At 38.6% G+C, this 21,174-nt stretch overlaps 1 protein-coding gene across 2 annotated transcripts in view; it reads left to right on the top strand.

Moving 5' to 3' along the window:
• The window catches only part of ramp1 (receptor activity modifying protein 1), a 48,024-nt gene that overhangs the window by 11,400 nt on the left and 15,450 nt on the right, over window positions 1-21,174 (top strand). The window contains exon 2 of one of the 2 annotated variants that reach the window (XM_074694981.1): window positions 20,316-20,451. In XM_074694981.1, coding sequence (XP_074551082.1) covers window positions 20,316-20,451 — 136 coding nt within the window. Of the gene's footprint in view, window positions 1-20,312; window positions 20,452-21,174 lie in introns of both variants that reach the window. The other variant, XM_074694980.1, reaches the window with a different exon arrangement.

Genomic DNA, 21,174 nt, shown 5'->3' with positions numbered 1-21,174 from the left:
GCATGGAAAGTTGGTGGGCTGATGATGTAGGAGATGAAGTAGAGCGGTGGCAGGGTTCATTGCAAAATGTGATGCATATTTAGTTCATTTAGATGTATATGTCAATATCACTAATCATTAATTCCCTCTGCAAGAAAAATAAGAATTATTTATTTCAAGAATATTTTTTAAGTTAAAAGGAGCAACTGCAAAGGAGTCAAAAGCTGCAGGTTGCAGATCCTTGCTGTAGCCCATCTGCTTCAAGATTGGATGTACTCTGTTGATGTTATATGGTCGTGATTAGGGGTTTTTTGAGTTACCATCATCTCAAATGAGGCCACTCCAAGAGTGAACTGCCGACCACTGAATATTTTACTTTTTTTTTTTTAATGAAACATTCTCTGTGAATCCAAGAGGTGGTTGCACAAAAATCCTGATTCCAATCCAAATCCGATTCTGCAAGATAAAATATATTTAGCTAACTTAACAATGTAAAAGAGCTTACATTATCTTCTGTTATGATGATATAAGTGTAGCTTCATAAAATGTAGATAAGTAAAGCAGAAGCAGTGCCATGAACAACACATGGTTGTCTTGTCTTTCCACCAATTAATAAAAAAGTACTGATGGTCTTGGACTTGGATTATTAAGGAGGCTTGGTAAATGGCACTACCATCAATAAAAGCTAATGATCCCCATCCTGACAGCGTTCACTTCTCTGCTAACAAATATGCAGCCTGTATATGAGAAGTGATGTACAGCACATCCATGTATGAAGAAGTAAATCGCTTTCTGGATTGGCTTCTGGATGAATCCTACAGCTTGATGCTTTTATGTGGTAAAGCTTTGAAAACCTTAGAAGTGTCAAAGAAACACATCCCATCTAATCTTATGTCCCTGGCTGCCAAGGCATGGAAGTCCCTGTAGATTTAGCTGTAGGGTATAAGAAACAGGGGAAAATATAGGCATAGTACCATGCATCTCTTCTACAGCCTTGATCCAGTTAGTGTAGGCTGGCTCCACCAGTGGAGGCACTTCCTCTATCCTGCTTGTCATTCCTGACTCTAAAACTGTTTCCTGCTCTATCCACTGTCCTGCTTTCTCCATCAAAGGCATTAAAAGACAGATAAATAACTTTAAAAACACTGATGAAGACTAGGTAAGCCCATTCCTTATCTTGACAGCCTTACAGACATTACACCATGTCACAATCAACTGCATATTTTATGGCTGACTACATCTAATACCTTCAAATGTCAAGCTGACTCCAGAGTCCCAATGTCATTATGTTTGAAGCTGGTGTGTTCGAAAAGTCAGATTGAGAATGTCTTCATATACTGTGTGATTTGCATCAGAGTAAACATGAAGAATGCCCCGACCCCTAAGTCAACTGACATTCAACAGTCGATATTCAAAACTGGAGAATTTCACATTTTTCTGCATGCATCGCTTGCTCAGTGAGCAGAAAGTTGACTGAAACCATGTAACCATATGCTAAGTGCTGGAAGCTTTTACTCAAGTGCGTTATGCTACCATTTTACCTTAATACATTATTGAAGATGTGGGATCCCATTGGATTGGGCTCAAGCTTCGAGTCTTGGCAGTGTTTCTGCATTGCTATACCCACTGACCTGTAAACATCAAGACCCAAAGGAAACTTGTGGAAGTCGCTACAATGAAAATTTAAACCGAGCATTAAACATAAACGCAGTGCAGTGCATTTTTGAAATACATTCACAACCACTGAAATACAAGTGCTGATGGTCTGATGCACCCATAAAATGCTGCATAGTGTGACGGTGTATACACAAACTTTAATTGCTGTGTAGACACGCATGATAAATACTTCATCAAATTAAGCAGATGCATACCAGTCATTTCCATTAACTTCTCTGTGAATTGTTTTTGATAGATGTTCTCATCAATCTGCCCAGGTTAAGGAGCCAGGGCTTTTCAATCATCAAGCTTCATTTCAAACAGAAAGATAGTGCTTCTTGGTTTCTATTTTGCCTTTTTGCTGGGACGGTCTGACTGGAACTTTCTGTAATTGATGCCTTGAGACTACTTAAGATTTAGATTTAGGTGACCTTTCAACCTGCTGGGCACAAGTTTTGCCAAATAAGGCTCATTTGTACGGATAATATTTTTACTTGCCTGAGAGCTGATCAAAGGGCGGACCACTCCGTCTCCTGATGTTGTTTGTCTGATCCAATCACTCAGACTGAAATCCATTTGAAGCTGGCATAAGTACTCTGTTTTTCTGTATTCATAATGATGAGGAAGATGATAATGACATATTTTTAAGCATCATTCATCAAAATGCACTCTGTTATTGTATCTCAAGTCTGTACAGTTGGTCATCTGCTGTTTGGGGCTATAAAGCACAGACTCCACAAACACTGCAGCAGTTTAAAACTTAAATACATTCAGTCCAAGCTGAGAAGGTTTTATCTGGGTCTATGTAGAAGTGACAGACTGGTGCCAATTTTTAGTCATAAAATCTTTTCTGCTTGAGGAGTTTGAGTCAGGTTGAGTTTAAATCTTTCAAACTCACAGTCATTTTGGTATGAAATTCCCTCTATGAATATGAAATGCGGCAGAGTGTTTGTAACACAAAAAAAGAATTTCTCACAGGCTGTTGAAGCCTTACAGTAGCAATTCATAAACCTTCAGTCTTGTCCTTGTGAAAGTAAAAACTACTGAAAATAATTTTGGGATTATTATATATGACTAATGATTCAAGCTAAAAGAACCAACTATCCCTAAATAAACAAGTGTGGTCTCCAAAAACAAAGCCTTTTTTAAAAGTTAATGAAGGCCCCAATAATAAGCTTATTTTGGCTTTGACTGAATGCATTAAAACTTTGTGGTGAATTTGAATTCACACAGAATGCTGGATTCATGGTACTCTATCTGTCAGTGTGTGTTCCTCTAGCAGGCAGTCTCTCTACAGAGCATCTTGCAGGTTAATGTCAGGTTTTGTATTTGCAGCTTGAAGTGAGTAAATCTGTTAGTCCTGTAATTACTCTCAACTGACCTTGGTATAAAAGCATCTATTTTTAACCCCTCCATAAAGCACAACTCTGCCCCCAGTATTCAGAAATAAAGGAGGTGTATGCAACTTGTGTAGCTGTATCTTTAGATAAAGACTAATTATCATAAAACTTGAGCAAAAAAAAAAAAAAAAAAAACTGCCTCTAATTTAAAAGTGGTTCTAACCTTAAGAGATTTAAGGACTGAATGTAAATAGTTAGAGATTTAAACCTCAGTGAGCATTAGCAGTCCAAAGAAACTGAAGATGATTTCCCAAAAGGAGGAACCCTGATGAGAAGGAAAACCGCTCCAAAGAGTCAATGAAGCATCAATATTCCAATTTCACTCTTTAAAGTTGTCCCCCGACACTCAGGCCCTGCAATGAGAGCTTAGAAGATTTCAATCAACCACTTCTCAGGCCTGTAACTGGAGGTTCTGTATGAACAGATTGCAGGTTTGATTTAAACATCTGGTTGAATTTGTACCTTGACCTTTACATGTGGAAGGATGCCGTAAGGAGTGGAGGGAATGAAATGATTAGGTTAATGATGTCAAGTGCTGTGCAGAGACAAAGACACACCAAGAATGCCAAAGCTGTATGTGACGTGCTTTTTGAATTCAGCCACAGTGAGAGAGCAACAGCATGAGGGGGAAGGATTGACTTATTGCAGGTTGTGTGACAAACACTTCCTTCAGCTATAATGCATTATGCAAATGAGTCCTGTCAGTTTCATGCAGGGGAATCATGCAAATTTATGGTCTACTCTGGCCTAATTTTAATCTCACAATGTTTAGTAAAATTACTCATTCTCCCCTCCTTTATACTGTTTGCAATCCCCCCTACACTGCTTCTTTTCCTCTCAGCACCATACTACTGCATATGCAACCATGTCGGCGTTATTACTAACTGTAAATGATAATAACACCACATGTAAGACTCACAGACACTTAAATCATTTCATTGTCTTCCACACTTTTGTTCCATCTAGGCTGAAGCTGGGCTAAACAATATGTGCACAGAAAAAGACAGATCCCAGCTGTTGGTGGCAGCGTCTGTGACCTTTACTGGCTCGCAGATGCTGCTGGCATGGTTGCAGAACTGGCTTTGAATTTTGTTTTCTCTGATGGGATTGTAAAAAGAAAGAAATGGAATGATTCTTGCAGGGTTTGTAAAATGTTTCACATATTGTGGCTCTAATAGGATTTTAAATTAGAATCAGGCTGGCATTTAAAAAGCCTAAGTAGTTCTGTGTGTTAAATGTAAATGCTGAATGACGAACAATGTGTGACATATTGAAACCTAAATCTAAATGAATGATGTCATTCTGTAATTAAAGCTAAGGCAGTGAAACTGAGCGTCCTCCATGTTGGAATTTGACCCCAGACAACCTTTTTATGCTTCTCTAGGTCAGCAGTGTGTAACCAGTTAGGCGTAAGAAACAACAAAAGTCAGAGGATTTATGCTTCCATTTGGTTTCAGGGTAGAAACAGGAGAGCAGAGGATTCAGCTGAGAGGTTTTTGTGTCTCTCCCACGTCAACATGAACATTTTACTGCCTCTGTAGACACATAAAGCTCACAGCAGGGAGGTTATACAACGATAAATCATGAGGTCCTCTGTTGAAAGTCCAACAAAAAAGGGGATCTGTATAAGATTATTCATATTATCTAAATAGTATTCTATTAAATTTACTGCTCTTTAATTTTAAAATGTCTTACTCTTGGTAAAAACAAATAAAAACTAAACAAAACAATGATCCAGAGATGATGTGTCAACGAACATTTGAAAACAGTAGTCAGTCAAACCCAAGTAGGACTATAAAGTACACACTGCAGCAGCAGCAGCTCTGTGATTTCACTCACACTGTGGGCCACTTAACAAGCCCTCCACTGCAGCATTAAACTGGATGAGTGGTTTGGTTTTGGCAGCTGCAGGCGAGGCGGTGACATGAGTCGAGTCAAACATCAGCTCCCCAAAAGTCACTCTCACCCAGAAAAGATTTCCAATCAGTCTTTCAACTGCCTGGCTGCTTTCCATGTAACAGTTTAGCTCCCTAATCCCCAAACTAACTCCCATTCAGCATGTTGCATTAACCAGAGGAAGAAAAATCAAGAGATACACTCGTAGGCTTTTTATCATGCTTGTGAGCTTCATGCCTCTGCTGCAGTTGTTTCACATTTTAATGTCCATCACCAGAAATGCAATTGTTCGCTGGAACGATCATGTGCAACGTTAACTAGCTATTTCCAGGGACTTATTGACTTCAACAAATTTTGGGCCAGCACTTCACTGCATGCTCCATTTATCCAAGAGTGCACGGTACACAGACTCTGAGGGCCCTATACAAATTATCCTTACAGCTCGCGCAAATTAGACAAACATACAAATGCCTTAATTACAATGCTCACAAAAAAGGTTAAATGCTCCACAGACAACAGCCCTGCTCCAAAAATTACAGTCTCTGCCCACTGTAGCTGTTTGTGTGTTTTTAAATTAGCTATTATGCATTTACAGGCCAGGGCATTACCCATGGGATTAGAGCATTTTGTATCTAACCAAGCAGCACTTGCTGACTCGCTCCAGGGGAGAAGCTTGTTCATGAACAGTGAATTTGTAATGTTTTCTACATGAATTTGCTTCAAAATAGTGTCTGCTACCCTTGTAGCTCATCATCTTGTCAGGGGCAGGTTTGAGATCAGATTCCGGTACATGGATTTTTGGCAGCTTTAAAATTTCCACGTGTAGTTTGGACATCCAGCGTTGTTTTTAAAATATGGAAAAGCACAATACCCACTCTTTAACCAATTAATTGAAAAACACCTTTAATTGTAAATATTAGCCTTGACATAAACTAAGGAAACTGCAAAAGCAATGAGATGTACACAAAAAAGTCAGACCTAAATAAAAATAACCTTATCAGCAATTAGTCTTTTTGACAGTTGACCAAAATTCTGTGAGGTCTGAGCGACAGTGCACATACATGGACCAGTGGCGATTGCTCTAAGACTGCAAGGGAAGCTCAGTTTCCTCTAAAATGTCCCCCCAAAAAAGTGGTGATATGTACTGCTGTGTGTACATTTCAACACAGTCAGACGCTCAGCGTCTTCTGACTTCCCCGGGGAAGCGTAGGGTGGGTTGTTCCACTGTGGAAATTGGATGGTCATTGGATAACCGCTGGGCTTTGTTCCGCCCATGGGACGGTCAGCGTCTCTGGGGGTCTATGAGGCAGTGGGCTGGCCTGGACACTGGGCTTCTGTATAATGATTGGATCATCTGTCTGAATCCTTTTTTTATTGACAGTGAAATGAGCAATCTTGAAGTATAACCCCCCAATGGAGCATCTTCTGTAGAGAGGAGCTTCTCCTGTTGAAAGCAGCTCAAGTCTCACACCCACAACACAATGGGCCAAGGCCATTTAAGCAGTCTACCTCTGCTTGCCATTGAAAGAACGCTGGTAAAATCCCTGGAAAAAACACCTGATTGGTACAACAGGGTCACAGATCATTTTCTTGAAAAGGAACGGAGGGTAGAATTTACATTTAAATAAATAAATAAATAAATGTATGATGTAGGTGGGGAAAAAAATGAGCTTCCCCTCCTTGACTGACCAGCAGCTGCCACTGATGTGGACATATACGGCGTGTAAGTATATGCTGACAGCGAAGCAGGGCATTCGCTCCGTTTCTTTCTCTCTTCTCTTAAATTACCCTGACAGCACTGTGCCTTCCTCCTCACCTCAGTGGCCCCAGCCGACCTCTGCTCCCTCTAACCAAACCTGCTCTGACACACACTCTGTCTGTGGACCTGTGGGAAACAGCGTGTGACTGCCAATCATTGGGTGTAAATTCATTACATGCTGAGTCTTTTTTTTGGCTGATAGCCTTTTTCTCAGGTCTGGAATAGTCATCCATTTTTTTTAACACACAAAATGTATGAAGTAAAATTCTATTACTGAGTGAGAACAAAACAGATTGAATCTGTGTCTCAAGATGTTTCAGTGAACAGGGACAGACAAGTTAAGAAAAGCTTTTTGAGGGAGAATTTCCCAGCTGTTCTCACAGATTGTGAGCACTCCTCTTCAGATGAGAGACACTGTGCGACAGACAAGAGCCTGTTTTGACTCCTGGGACCTTGTTCTGTATTAATTTATCTGAATGTGGCTCCTTAAATTTGTCCTTTTATAAGGACTTCTACATCTCAATGCTGTATATCCTATGTGTACCAATTAAGCCATTCATTATGACCAACTATGTTTACCTAGTTTTTTTTTTTTCTTTTTTTTTTTTTTAACTTGGGGGAACTTGTAACTATTACACATTTTTTTCTACACACAAATAAAGTCATGTCAGGTTCAGTCAAAAATGAGTTTTTTTTCTGTGAAAAGTATGGGGGAAAGGATATGTGTCAAACCATGAGTTTTCCAGTTATATGTAGTTCATTTAAGAGGGGGTATTGGGCTTTCTTTTTTTTTTTTTTTTTTTTTAAAGAACTATACTTTCCCACAGGTATCCACATACTGGCTTTACATTACAGCTCAAGAGAATCCCTATTATTCTCATATAGGTGTTTTAGAAAACCTTCATTCTGTCTGAAATTTTTGGATCATCTACTCACTGTTTGATAATTAAAATCAAAATTTAAGGTTCCTAGAAATATCTGGTGGAACTAAAAAGACCCACAGTCTGCTATGAGACAAAAACATGGGACAGATTTAGAAAAAAAGAATAATAAAGAAAGAAAAAGAAGGGATTTGTAAACCTTTGAATCATTAAAAGAGTCTACAAGATGATAGTTCAAAGTTTAATGGTGAATAATAACTGTGTGGACTCCACTTGGGGGAGTGTTTTAATGTAGGCGTAAGTTGCAGTCAGCCTTATTAATGAGGACAGTTAAGAATAGGCAGAGAGGAGAACTAATGTATTGCTTCGCAGCACTCTCTATAAGAAACGTTTGACAGTAAAGGTACATTCTGCAAATGTTACAGTGAATAATTCTTGCTTGCATGAAGACCCTGTTTTCTTTTGTTTTTAAAAACCCTGTATCAGAGCATGTCAGGCTTATCACCCCCATGTTCTTTGTCGATAAAACCCTCCTACTGCAACAGTTCAGTGATTTTTCTTTTCTGTGAGCCTCTTTATACATTAATTGTGCACTGTTACCAGAGAGACCTGTCAGGGCAGACCTCTATCAGTGCTGAAAGCCACGCTCGCTGTAATGATGAGCTGCTGATGGATGAGACTCAATGTGACAATGATAGATGTCGAGACACACACACACACACACACACACACACACACACACACACACACACACACACACACACACACACACACACACACACACACACACACACACACACACACACACACACACAGGAGCCTCTCTTCAGTAATTGCCTCAATATACGATACATTTGCGTGTGGGGGAGTGTGTGTGTCTGTTTGGTCAGCGTGTGTTGGGTTTGCAGATGTTTTTCTGTTTGCATTGAGAGAGCATGCTCACACACACACATGCACGCACACGCGAGCTGTTCTCGGTCTTTATCCTATTGATTAACATGTGTTACAAACTTGTGTGTCTCTGCGCTATCATGTTTATTAACTTGTCTTTTCCTGCCTTTAATAATGTCAAAGGATAACTGACTACTGTTAACTGAAAAAAAAGTGCAAAGAAACAAAGAAACGTCACTATAAAAAAAATACTAATAAAACAGCACAGATATAGGCACCATGTAATAATCATATGTAACAGAAAAGTTTTAGTGACCAGGTTTTGTCTTGATGGATAATTTTGACACTTAGTTACAGCTGTGATTGGCAGGCAGTCAGCTATTTTCGGAGTGCATAAATACAAGAAAGCTGGGGGAATCGGCCTTAATGTAAGTCAAGAAAGGCAGTTAGACTCCAGAGTGTGGCTTTAGCAGAGTACAAAGTTTATAGATGAAGAATCAATGTCAAAGTGCTCATTCAAAGTCAGACACATCTCCTCTCTGAGTGGATCAGATCACTATGGGATGTTGAAGAGCTAAATAGGAGCATTAGGGATGGACTGACATCCAGTTAAAGTCAGATGTTGAAAAGATGTAAGTGCATCTTTAGCTTATGTAAGCTTTTATCTTTCAAGAGTTGCCTTACATCAATATGAAGTGTGCAAAATAAGCCTTTATAGGGTTTTATGGGAAAGTTAGGCAGCCAGCCAGCTGAACCATAGCTCTGCAAAATATGCAAAAGTCTTCCCCCTGTCTCTTTTTTTTCTGACATTTGCCAGAAGCCTTGATGCATTATCGCTGAGTTTGGACTGCTGGACTGTTAACCATAAATGTCACTGACTGTTGACTGTTGAATTCAATAAAATGTTATGAGTCATATCTGGATGTTTCCAGATACATAAAAAAGAAGAGCCAAGTTTTGGGAGTCCTGTCAGCTTTAAACCCAAGAAAGCAGCCTCACAGGTTACACATAGGGCAGAAAAGTTTCAACACACTCATGTTGCTCCTAAAACTGCTCCTGCTCCTCTTACTTATCTGTCATAACCTCAGGCAACTCTGAAGACTCGATCCAGCTTTGGATCACATCAGATTTTACATGGAGGGACATCACACTTTGCTGAGAGATGTCAAACTGATTACACTGCAGAAGCTCCTCTCCCCCACTTTCTAACTCTGCAGTCTTTGTTAAATACAAAATCTATTACAAATCCAATCAAAGGGGGTTTTCATACATATTCCTAACAGCCCCTCGAGCCTAAGCCCTGAGATAAAAATCTCATTCATTTCCACTTACTGATACGAGGGAAACCATGCAATCATTTATTACAAATCCTTGCTGCATGGTTCAACAAATGATGATTCGATCAGTCTGGGAGGGCTGATTAATACCAGTAAGGGAAGACAGAGCTGCATGTGTATGAGAATTAATAAAAAAAGAGGTTGGTCAGACCCTCCTCAGCTTATGAAATGAAACTTTTTATAGTTGGTATAGCCATACTTTGCTCATCTACTTTGCTTATCCAACTTTAGACTATCCAATTACATCAAGTACATCCAGTTGCACCATAATTCATTAGAAACAATGCTATTCTAATACTATTGATATTATACTATACTCTAAATACTATAAAAAATGTATTTGTTAATGTATACAGATGGTTAATTCATGATTATAAATGTGTAGTTGCCAACTACACACGGCACGTTTGCTTGAAAAATAGAAAAAAAGTGTCTTAAATGTGATTAAATCTTAAATGTGAATGTAATTTTGAATTATCAGTGCAAAACTTAGACTCCTTAAAAGTTTTGAGGATTATTTTTTTGTCACTCACTTCCAAAGACAGTTTAGTTTGGTTGCTCATCATCTTTGTTTCACTAGCAAAACCTTGGTGCCCAAATTTGTCAATGTCAATGTCAATGTCAATGTCAACTTTATTTATATAGCGCATTTACAACTTTTAAAGCTCAAAAAACTTCACAGGTAAAAAGTTTAAAAACTTTTGAAGTTCAAAAAGTTTAAAATTTCAGTATCTGGTCAGAACGTTCTGTCAACTAATTTCAAGCTTGGGAATTCCACCTTTGTCCATATAATTGTTTTGTCCATTTGTTTTTCAGAAGTTATTTTGAATGAAACATTAGCCATACGCTATGCTAGACCATGTTAACTGCATAGCTGCATTATTGCATTAGCCGTATGAAGACCTAGAAATTGTTGAGAACAAAAGTGAGCCCATGTTAGTTTAAAGTTAGACAAAACTGCCTTTTTACAATTGTAAAACTTTTCTTAACCATGAAAATGTAAAGTAATGTGTGACAATCTACTTCTCTCCACTTTTACCCACTGCCATAACAAAAAAACAACAACAAATTCAACCACTGTTGGTAGCTTCACTGTGAGTGTGTGTCGTCTCATCTGGAGCCCGAGCAGGTGTCTTCAGGCTGTACTCAGATTCAGTATCTTATTTGTGCTGTCGCCTTCAAGAGGCGGTGACACATTGCAGTGAAGTTTGCCAGAGGCTTTAATAAAAACACTGAGAGTATCTGGGAGGCAGAGCGGCTTGTTAGGCTTCCCAGCCATTTCAGGCTGCTGTTGTTACAGATGTTGTGTGTGTGTGTGTTTGTGTGTGTGTGTGTGTGTGTGTGTGTGTGTGTGTGTGTGTGTGTGTGTGTGTGTGTGTGAGATGCAATAAACTTGATGCTGAGCCATTAGGGGGATAACGTGTTCATTTCAGAATGCTTTGAGGGAAATCTCCGTCAGTCTCTCTGACTCTATTCGATTAGGTGAATATTTTCTGGGGGTACTTTCAGTTATTCTCCCTGAAACTCTCTCTTTTGGTGGATCTCCATCCGTCTGGTTAGGATGACAGACAGCCCAGTTGAAGGAAATTATTTGTGTGCATGTGTGTGAGAGAGATAGAGTGATACAGGTCAAATTGTGATACAGTGCAATGGCTGAATCAGTGGCTGCAGCATTGGGCTCTCTGGCAACCAGCTTATTAAAAGTGTTGTTTGATCAGGTGCTTTGCAGTTGACACGGGGCAGATCTATGACTTACTGCTTTATTTTTATACTTTTTCTCAAGGAGGGAAAGATAAGGCTCTGTCACTGCATCATTTACAGGTGAGATATTGTTTCTAGCCATCAAGTTGGATGAATGATTTTGTTTAGTTGTGATTATTTGATGTAGGATAACAAGTGATGAATTTAAATGCGTGTAAAATAGTAACTAGAGTCACTAGCTTCTGTACAGAAAAGTGGAGTTGCAGTACTCACAACTAGACATGCGGTGTCAGTTTCCTGAATTTTGGGGGATCTGTGATTGGCCCATCCTTACATGTTAAACTGATCTTGTATACCTCCTGGAAGGTCTGACAGCCAGCAATTGATGCTTTTTGCTTCAAGACCTGAAACTCAGGACACTTTATTGGTCGTTTAAGTTAAAAATTAGAGATTTTATTGTTTCATAGATATTGTTCAATGGTTTTCAATAAAAGCAGATTGGGACCTTGAAAGTATATGCTGTCAGTTATAAAAAAAATAAAAAATAAAATAAAAATCAGTATTTGCCCAAATTGGTAACGGCAGGACAGGCTTTTTAAAGATCAGTGATCAGCCAGAAAATTGTGATTGGTGCACCTTTACTCACAACGCTGGAAATTGCTTCGATAGGCTGCAGCCCTCCCTGATCCTGAACAAGATTAATAAATGATGGAAGGATGATTGGATGTTTTCCCATAGTTAAGGGTCACTTCTCAAGGTCACTTCTTGATTGGAGCAAAGGAGCAAACCGTGCTTGGCTTGTCTTGATTGCAAAACTCCATCGCTCAACACTCTTTCCAAGATCATGAGCTGATGGTAAAATTTTTCTTTTGTAGCTGAACTTCCGACAGGCTGTAGGGTGTAAAAGTAGAAACAAGTGGAGGAAAAAAAAGACAAGGGGCCTCTTATGTGTGCAGTCACTGAGAGAACATTCCACAAGTGAAGAATAGCTATTTTCCATACGCAATCAAAGATACATTGACATTATGTGACATTATGACACAGTTGATGGATTCTAGTAAGAATGGAAACAGAAAAAAAAATCTTCTGTATATTTCTTTATTTTATTTTAAGGATTGCTTTTCATTTCATTTCTCGTAGAACATAAAGTTGTGTCTTAACACTTACAGATGCACTGAGAGAAATAGCCTGAGTATCACACACTAATATATCGTCATCTAATCAAATCACAGCAGATGTTCTTGGGGATGTAAAAATAATGAACTTTTCAATTTGTTTTTCATCGTTAAAGCCTTGAATTCTACAGTTAACATTTCAAAATGAGAGAGAATAAGAACTCATTAGATATTTGCCAAGCCGTGCCTTACGATGGGAAAATTGCCAACATTTATTGCTTTTCTACAAGACCAACAGCATGTGGCTGACTGTGCTGTATTTGACACCAAAGTGTCATCTCTGAAAACTTTAAAGAAATCTTGACCTGAAGCAAAAACAGCACCGTGACAGGAGCACAATTGGATACTTCCTCACAGAGTTTAGTCCTCTATGTCTCATCTGCAGGAAGGAAACGGCTCCACACATACAGAGGAAAGCTTTAAGATAGTAGTACACTGAGTGCAAGAAGTAGAAGAGAGAAGAACGAGTTGCACTAAATGTGTGTAATAAGTGACTGTGGATCGGTTAAGCAGACAGTGGCTGATCACACAGAAAGCAATTTAATGGTGGCTTCTTCCAGTGCATTAAATGGGAACATGTTCTGCTTCTCTGCTCCACCAAGCAGAGAGTTAAACCATCATCAAGTGCCAGAAAGAATCCCTCAGACTTTCTGATCTTGAAAATCAAATAGACTAAGTTTGTACTGGAGGAACTGAAATGCGTGGGTTCTTAAAAATATGCACAAGACCTGTGTAACATGACAGGAGCTGATTGAGCTGTCAAAGAGGTGGGAAGAGAAAAATACACTTTTGCTATAACTTCCTGAATTGAGATGATTCATTACTGAAAAAGGTGTTAAAAAGTTTTTTTTTTTTTTTTTTTTGTGTGTCTGTTGGACTCTGAAACAAGACGGTGAGGGTCAAAAGAATTCAGATCAGAAGCCAGAGATGTAGATATCCTTCTCTGTGACTCATCACTGAGACACCAGTGGGAGAGACCAGCAGCAGAGTAGGATGGAGGTTCATTTGGAACATCAGATAGCACTGCCTAATTAGTTGTCGCCTTTGACAGAAAACATCTGCCTTCCTTTGGCTTGTTTGGCACTTGCAAACGAGAAGAAGTCATAGGCAGCTAAGTGTGAACCGTTTCAGGGGGTTGGATCATACATGACTCAACAGACTGCCACTGCTGTGAGACGGACCCAAAAGCCTGTCCTCTGTGAGTCTGATGCCAGAGCAGCTGCTACGGACCCGAAACACACAGATAGTTCATTATTAATGGGGCAGTTTAGTTAGCCTGAAGAGCTGACTTTCACTTCAGATTTATGGAAAGGGTTTTATTTTTACAGCCTTAGTCATAAATTCCATCTGTTCACACTGCACCGTACAGTCATTCATTTGGATGAAATAAAGAGAAGGTGAACAAGGGTGATACATATTTTCTATCATTGGTTGAGATTCTCTGTTCAAGAATACATTATAGGCCAACTCCACGGTGTGAAAAGTGCCCTGTGAAATGTCATCTGTTCCTCTTGACACTTTTATTCAGACCTTCATTTTTTCTGTTTTGAATCTTGTCATCTAGGGCATGCCCTCTGGATTCCTCTAACCACAGTCACTTTTAATATATCAACTAGAGTGTCTAACATCACGTTGAGGATTTCTGAGGAGCTCAACAATCTTTCAGTCAAGTGGAAACCTTAGAAAACTCCCCAGATATGACAGCAAGTACGAGCTTCAAGTGTGATAGAACAGCAACAGATAAACAGCTGTCTACCTAGATTTGAATGAAGTGTTGTGGTTGTTTTTGTTTGTTTGTTGGATGCTTAAAAGGGAGTAAACATTTCAAATGAGGTCGACCATCTTATCTAACCTGGCCTCAGTTGGGCTGCAGCATGACCTACTGAACTCCTCTTTACCAAAAAAGCTCTTGGTACTTGACACAGAAAAAAGCACAAAAAACACAAGTAGATGTTTTTCTGTCATGCCCTATAAGCGTTTAATTTGCCATGGACATTCTGTTGCCTGTTGCCTACATCTTGGTCAACGTATATCATCATCATCTTTCTAAATAGTCATGTCAAACATTTAAAAGTTTCTGACTTGCTAATTAACCAACTCCAAGGCATGCGTACGAGCAGATGGCAGGCTGGTTGTGTGAAAAAATTAAATGTTGTTTCCAGCCAAGTTATGTCCACTTTTGGCCTGTTTCTCTTTTCAGACTTGATTTTCTTCTTTTAGGTTTTGGAGAAGGCTTTTTCTGTCTTCCTTCTTGTACAAGAGGTTTGCTTTTAAGTTTGTAGTATTCTCAACATAGAAAAAAAAACCCGAAACGCTACAAATTTTCTGTATTTCTTAATTGCATGACAAGATACATCAAAATGTGTAAAAAAAAAAAAAAAAAAAAAAGTATAACTGCAAAAAAAAAAAATCTTTCTAAAATACTTACAGGACAGAAGTGTCCTGTTGTTTTTGGAAAGTAAATGAACCATACACATGATTCTGGTTATTTACAGAGAAGAAATATTTTTTCAACAGAGAGTTAATCCAAGTTAGGAATGAGCAAATGATTGAAAATGTATTAAGAATGAAAGTCAGAAACTTTACTGAATGTAATCTTTTTCATTTGTAGTCATGTGACTCTGCCTCAGCCAGTCTGTGACATGAAAGTGACAAATAAAAAAATGGTTGAAAAAAAAAAGAAAAAAAGGAACAAACAAACAAACAAAATCCCCAGTAATTCAAGTCATTTGTAGCTGTATGTGATATGAGCAGGTCTCCTTGACAGCACAGTTTTCTCTGGGATAGCTAGTGCTACAAGGCGTAAATGGCTGTTTGTGTTGTTCGGGGTTATTGTTGAAATGTCTCCTAGTACGCAGAGAGAGGGAGATAATGGGATGTGGCAGCGCGGGAAGCGGAGAAGTCACTCTCTGATGTTCTTCCAAAAGTGTTTAATAGGTGCACAGTGCCAAGTGGCATGAATGTAGCTTTCTGTGTGGTTTTGTGTGGAGTGTGAACAAATCTCTGGTGAGAAACCCAGGAGCTTAATGTGATGAGTTCTAGGCTGGCAAAGTTAGTCTTGTAGTTGATGATTTTGCCATATTTTGCTTAACCTTGTGGCATGAAACGATTGTTCTCTCTAATAAGAAATCCTTCTTACATTCTTTCTTCAAATTCTCAACATTGCTTGATAGTATCAGTATTAGCCAGTGTTGGAAAAGGTACTTGAAATAACCAACAGTAACTAGTTACACAACAAAAACTGGAATCTTAGCAAGTTTTTCTTTCTATTTCAATAAACAATTGTTTTATTAACTTAAAAATGAGCCAAATCCACTTTGCAGGCACAGAAAAAAATAGTTATTTTAATATATACCAAAGAAAAAAATGCTTGCAATAAGAAACAAAAAATCTCCTAATAAGCAAAAATAATATCTTAATACAAAAAATAAAATAAACGTGTATTTTTCCTATCATTTTTTAATATTTTTTCTCTACAAGCAATTGAGGCCTTATTTTTTTCCTTTTATACCTTAAAATAAAACCTGTTTCTAGACTTTCAAGGTGATTGCGGCTCATGTAAAATCTATGACAATTTTTTTCCTTAAAATAAAACATACACACATGCTTGCTACAGTGTTGCTTCGTTTACTGTAGCACTCTTACTGTTGTACTCTTCCTCATTTCTTAGAAGGATTTCACCAGTGAGTGCAGTGCTGGATTGGTATGCTGGACTGTCTGGAGTCACAGCTGCGTAGCTCTGGAGCAATATGTAAACACAAACACACAGATCTCTTTGCATATTGATGGTAATAGCAAACACATGGAAGCTGCTTCTTCACTTTATTTTCCCATGATCAACATGAACAATTAAAACATTTAAATGGAGATTTTCTCAAATCTCTTCTGTAATGGTGTTATATCATGTCCATTTTTCATGTGTTACGCTTCTTGGATAATGAGGGTAACACATGGTGTATAAACAGGATGTCCATTTACATCTATTTATCCTCATTTAAACACACACACACGTGCAAGCACGCACTAAAGTATGCACACAGATTGCCCTAAAGCTATCTGCCTTCTGGAGAGAGCAGTGCATTCTGGGAGTAGCCCCAAAGAGAGCAGTGAGGAAGATGCATCTGCCAGGTCAAAGGTCATCTTCTGACTACTTACTGCTTTTGACATTTAGTAATTCTTCCAGGGCTTGTGTAATGTGTAAGCAGACAAGTGGACTGGGAGCTTGATTGTATTTACAGAAGCTACTTCGCCTCATGGGCCACATCACATCAAGTCTCTCAAACCCAGTGTGACACAACATAAAGGGTCTCCTTGGGCTTAACCGCGAAACTAAAAGGGGAAAAAACGATGAAGCTCAATGAGAGGCAGTTAGACACTAAAGTTTCATTCTTTAGACATCAGGTTTAATATTTCAATTTAAGAAAACAAGTCATAGAGAAAAACGATAGCTGTACAACAGACAGACATACAGAAATGTAAGTGCTTCTGAAAAATGATGATTAAGAGTTTAAATAAGACAAATAGACAAAATAACTATAAATTACATAAACCATGTGTGGATTGTAATGTAAGGTTGTGTATTTTCATGTCTGGGTCAGAGAGGGCTGGTGGAAAAATGTTGGTGTATGTGCTGAACAGAGTAAAGTTAACTTTTTGTTAAAGTCAGAGTTCTGTCAACATATTCACCACAAAAAGATGCGACAATGAAAAAATAGCCTTTACTTTGATTGCAAGAAAAAGTTTCTAACACTAAAACACAAAATTTAGCGTTTTTAAATGTTTTTTCAGAAAATGTATTACAAGAGCAGGTTTTGACAAAAAAAATCTACCACATGGCTTTGAGTTAATGTCAGATGTCAGATTAAAACCTTGAATGCTGCAATCTTTTGAAGCTCCGGATCAATACAAGCCTTCAGGATAAAAAAGAAAATCATGACCTTTCCACATGTCTGGTATCCGTCATTGATTTGAGCAGACATGTTAAAGAGATAGGACAGATGAGTCATGTAGAGGGAGCACAGAACACTTCTTCACACTTGGTTTGAAGTAGTTGATTATAACCTTTCACAGAGTTAGAGGAGAGATGTTTTGCTTTCTGACACAAATGTATTTTTCCAGTTTGAGTACAATGAGATAAGAGTGCCACGTTAAACAGTCATGAGCCATAAATCTTGAACTCTGTTTGAGTTGTTTAGTTTGGATTTGAAGACTATGGAAAGTTGTTGGCTCGGGTGCATGCAGTCTTCCCATGTCTTGTTCAGGGTGCATACATTTATTTAAAACAGTGAGATAAACTACTGGCAAAGTCCAGCAGCATAGTTAGGAAGTGACAGCATTGCTCTGCACTAGTTGCACACTGAAGAGTGCTGCTTGGGTTAAACAAAGAGTTTTAAAGTGTCGCGGAAAATACATTGTTTTTAAGAAAGTTTAGGCTCAACTGGACTATTAGTGGACGGACTCTTTCGTTGGTTGGGTTTAATTACTGCAATGAGAGGTGAAATCAAAATAAGACTCATCGAAGGAGACAAGCAGTGAGGTCTGTTGCAGGGAAATAGCAGATGGCGTTCTGAAAGAACCCTGTGTGATAATAAAGCATCTTACCCCAGGGAAGATTCAAAGTTAGTAACATGAATTAATGGGATGAGAATGGGTAGAGAATGGAAGAGGGAGAGTGTGTATATTTTAAGACCCCTGCAGTTGAAGCCTAAAGCAGCATGTCCAGGCCAAGCCTGAGCCAAACTAGACAAAGTGCTTCTTAAAAAATTGGGAGAAAGTCTTTCCCTTTCCCTCTTGTGTCACAAAAAAACATTATTTCTATAAACATTGCTTTGAATACTCCAACCTTGTGCATGTCTGCCAGAGTAGTGTCTGCCTTGTGTAAAAAAGAACGGACATTAGAGTGGAGTCAGGGCTCAGTTTGTTTAAAAAATGAAGATGAGTATCGCATTTGAATTTTGAACACGTTTTGCAGATTAAGACAAGAATAATCAGAGGAAACACTGTCCTCAAAAAGAAAAATGGTAATAGTTGTAGATAGAAAACAGCATGACATTGGTATAACAACCATGAATAACTTTTGCTGTATGTAGTTTTTTGGATGGATGAAGAGGGTGTTGTCATGATGAAAGAGGAGGCAGATCAAACGACTCAAAATAAGTGTTAGAAGTCAAGCACTGACAACCTGCAATGACATCCAGGATGCATAACATAAAAAACCCTCTCCTTTTCTCTGTTATCTGCTTCTCTATAGGAGACATATCTTGAAAATCACAGCTTTTCTGTAATTCGCTCATATACTTGAGTGTCTGGAGTATTTTCCCAGCCACGCAGTCAGACAGTCTGTTCAGTCTGTTTACTAATATATTTACTAATCTATTTACAATGTTTTTCCTTATGTTTTTTTTTTACCTAAATGCAATTTTTGCCACTGTCTTGTAACTTATAAGGTATATAGAAATGTTCAGATCTGCATAAGGTCAAACTCTTACTTTTTCACTGTGACAAACTGGTGTACAGAAACACTTTTTTCCAGTCATTTCCTTAAAGGGGGCATGCAACAATGTAGAACTCTAGCTAAAACTTCCTTCACCAGTCCACTTGTGTCAAAGTAATTGCATGTTATATTACAAACTAGAAAAGCACTCAGAGAGCACAGACCTCCGCTAAGCAAATTATGATTCTCACACAACACTTTAGTCCTACTCATTTTCAGCAGACTGTTGACTACAATTTGGTGTTAGTTGCAGGTTTGTATGATAATTTGTTATCTGACAGTGTTGAAAATTAGGATGACCCAGTACATATTTCATGTTCCGGATCTTAGTATCCAGAGTATTGCCAAGATCTGGATCGTACTTTTACATCTGTCGGAAATTATCCTGACCATGTCTTGTATTCTTTTGCAAAGCAATCCAACCATTTATCGTGGAGTTATATACACATATGGTGAAAATGGCCCTATCTCACAATAATAAAGAATCCTTTAAAAAAGTCCTGGATCCAGACAGTGATAGGGATCACCTCCAAAATTTAATCACTTCTTCCTCATCCCATTTTGAACATTTCCTGAAAATTCCATCAAGATCCATTTGATACTCTTTGAGTTATGTTGTTCACAGACAAACGGACAAACTCTCCCAAAAACATAACCTCCTTGGCGGAGGTGATTATACTGGCCTCCTCCAGACAGTGGGTATTCAGGAACTGGATCTTCTCTAGACACCTCATTGGGTAGTTAGGCAGTTAGGATTTCATATAAATGCAAAAAAACATGTATCTTCCTGTACAGGGTAGGAGACAGATTTTATCCACCCTCCAGTTGTTCTTGCTAAGCATATTTGTTTTAAGGATCTTGTTAGGCAATGATATCCCAAACACTGTGCTAACAGATGGCGGTTCAGTGTTGTGTCTCACAGATGGGGAAAACATCTTTTCGACTGCAGTGAGCTAAAAAAGAGATGGTAGCATCTAAGGTCAACTGCTCTCAAAACTGAAAGTGCTCTCCTGTGCTTTCACCCTGCCACAGTGTTTGGTTTGACCAGGAAGTGTGTGTCAGTGTGTGTATTGACCCTGTAACACGTTCACATCTAACGTCATTAACCTACATCACTGTTGTCTCCCTTCTTCCTGTCTTACAGCAGTGTCTCAGTGTGCGTTAGTGCTGAGCTGTCAACCCAACTATGAATACTTCATTGAGGAGTTGTGCCTGACAAAGTTCAAACTGGACATGCAGGGACTGGACCAGAGATACTGGTGTAGCTGGGAGGACACAGTCGAGTGAGTAGAACAAACATAAACATGCATGTTTTCAGCCACTGTTTAACATTCAACAACTTCACAGGCTTCTATTAAACTTTTTTTAACTGTTTTTTTTTTCAGATTAGTTCCACAGCAGTCATATTTTAAGTATTGCTGATTTTGTTAATACACCATCTACAAGTTGAGACTGAAAAATGAGTTGCTTTATGGAAAAAGAAGTAGGTGTGTGGGTTTCTGGCTGGAGATATGTCAACCCTTGAACGTTTTGGTCAGCCTCCAACAGCTGATTAGTTACTGGGTGATAGACAACAGGGAAAGAGAGTGAGTAGGAAGAACAGAGGAGGAGGGACACACAGAGACATAGAACAAAAGCTGAACATTCCTGGCATCTACACGTCTTCTGTGCATGTCCAAATGTCACTCTAGCATTTACTGTTAAAGATGTCTGATGCCACATGGTTTTCACAGATGCTGTTTCCATGTGAATGCCAGTTATTGGTAGCATTTAGTATAATTAACTAATTACATATACACTGCATGGCCTCTGTTTAACTGTTAATTTACAATTACCCTTCACACTGCCTTATTTTTAAAGCAGTAAAATACCAATTAAAATAAAAAATATTATCTGGGTTTGATTTAATGCTGCGTCAGAGGGGGAACCCAATTATTCCTTTTTTTTTTTTCTCGGGATGTTCTAGTTTCATACGCAGCACTGCTCTAATGAGAGCAACCAGCCGG

Source organism: Halichoeres trimaculatus, unplaced genomic scaffold, assembly GCF_033239565.1.
Source record: "Halichoeres trimaculatus isolate MK-OKI-2021-1 unplaced genomic scaffold, fHalTri1.1 fHalTri1_scaffold_19, whole genome shotgun sequence".
In the NCBI taxonomy this organism is placed as follows: domain Eukaryota; kingdom Metazoa; phylum Chordata; class Actinopteri; order Labriformes; family Labridae; genus Halichoeres; species Halichoeres trimaculatus.
Note: the sequence above shows the minus strand (reverse complement) of the source record. Positions and strands in the feature narration are given on the sequence as shown.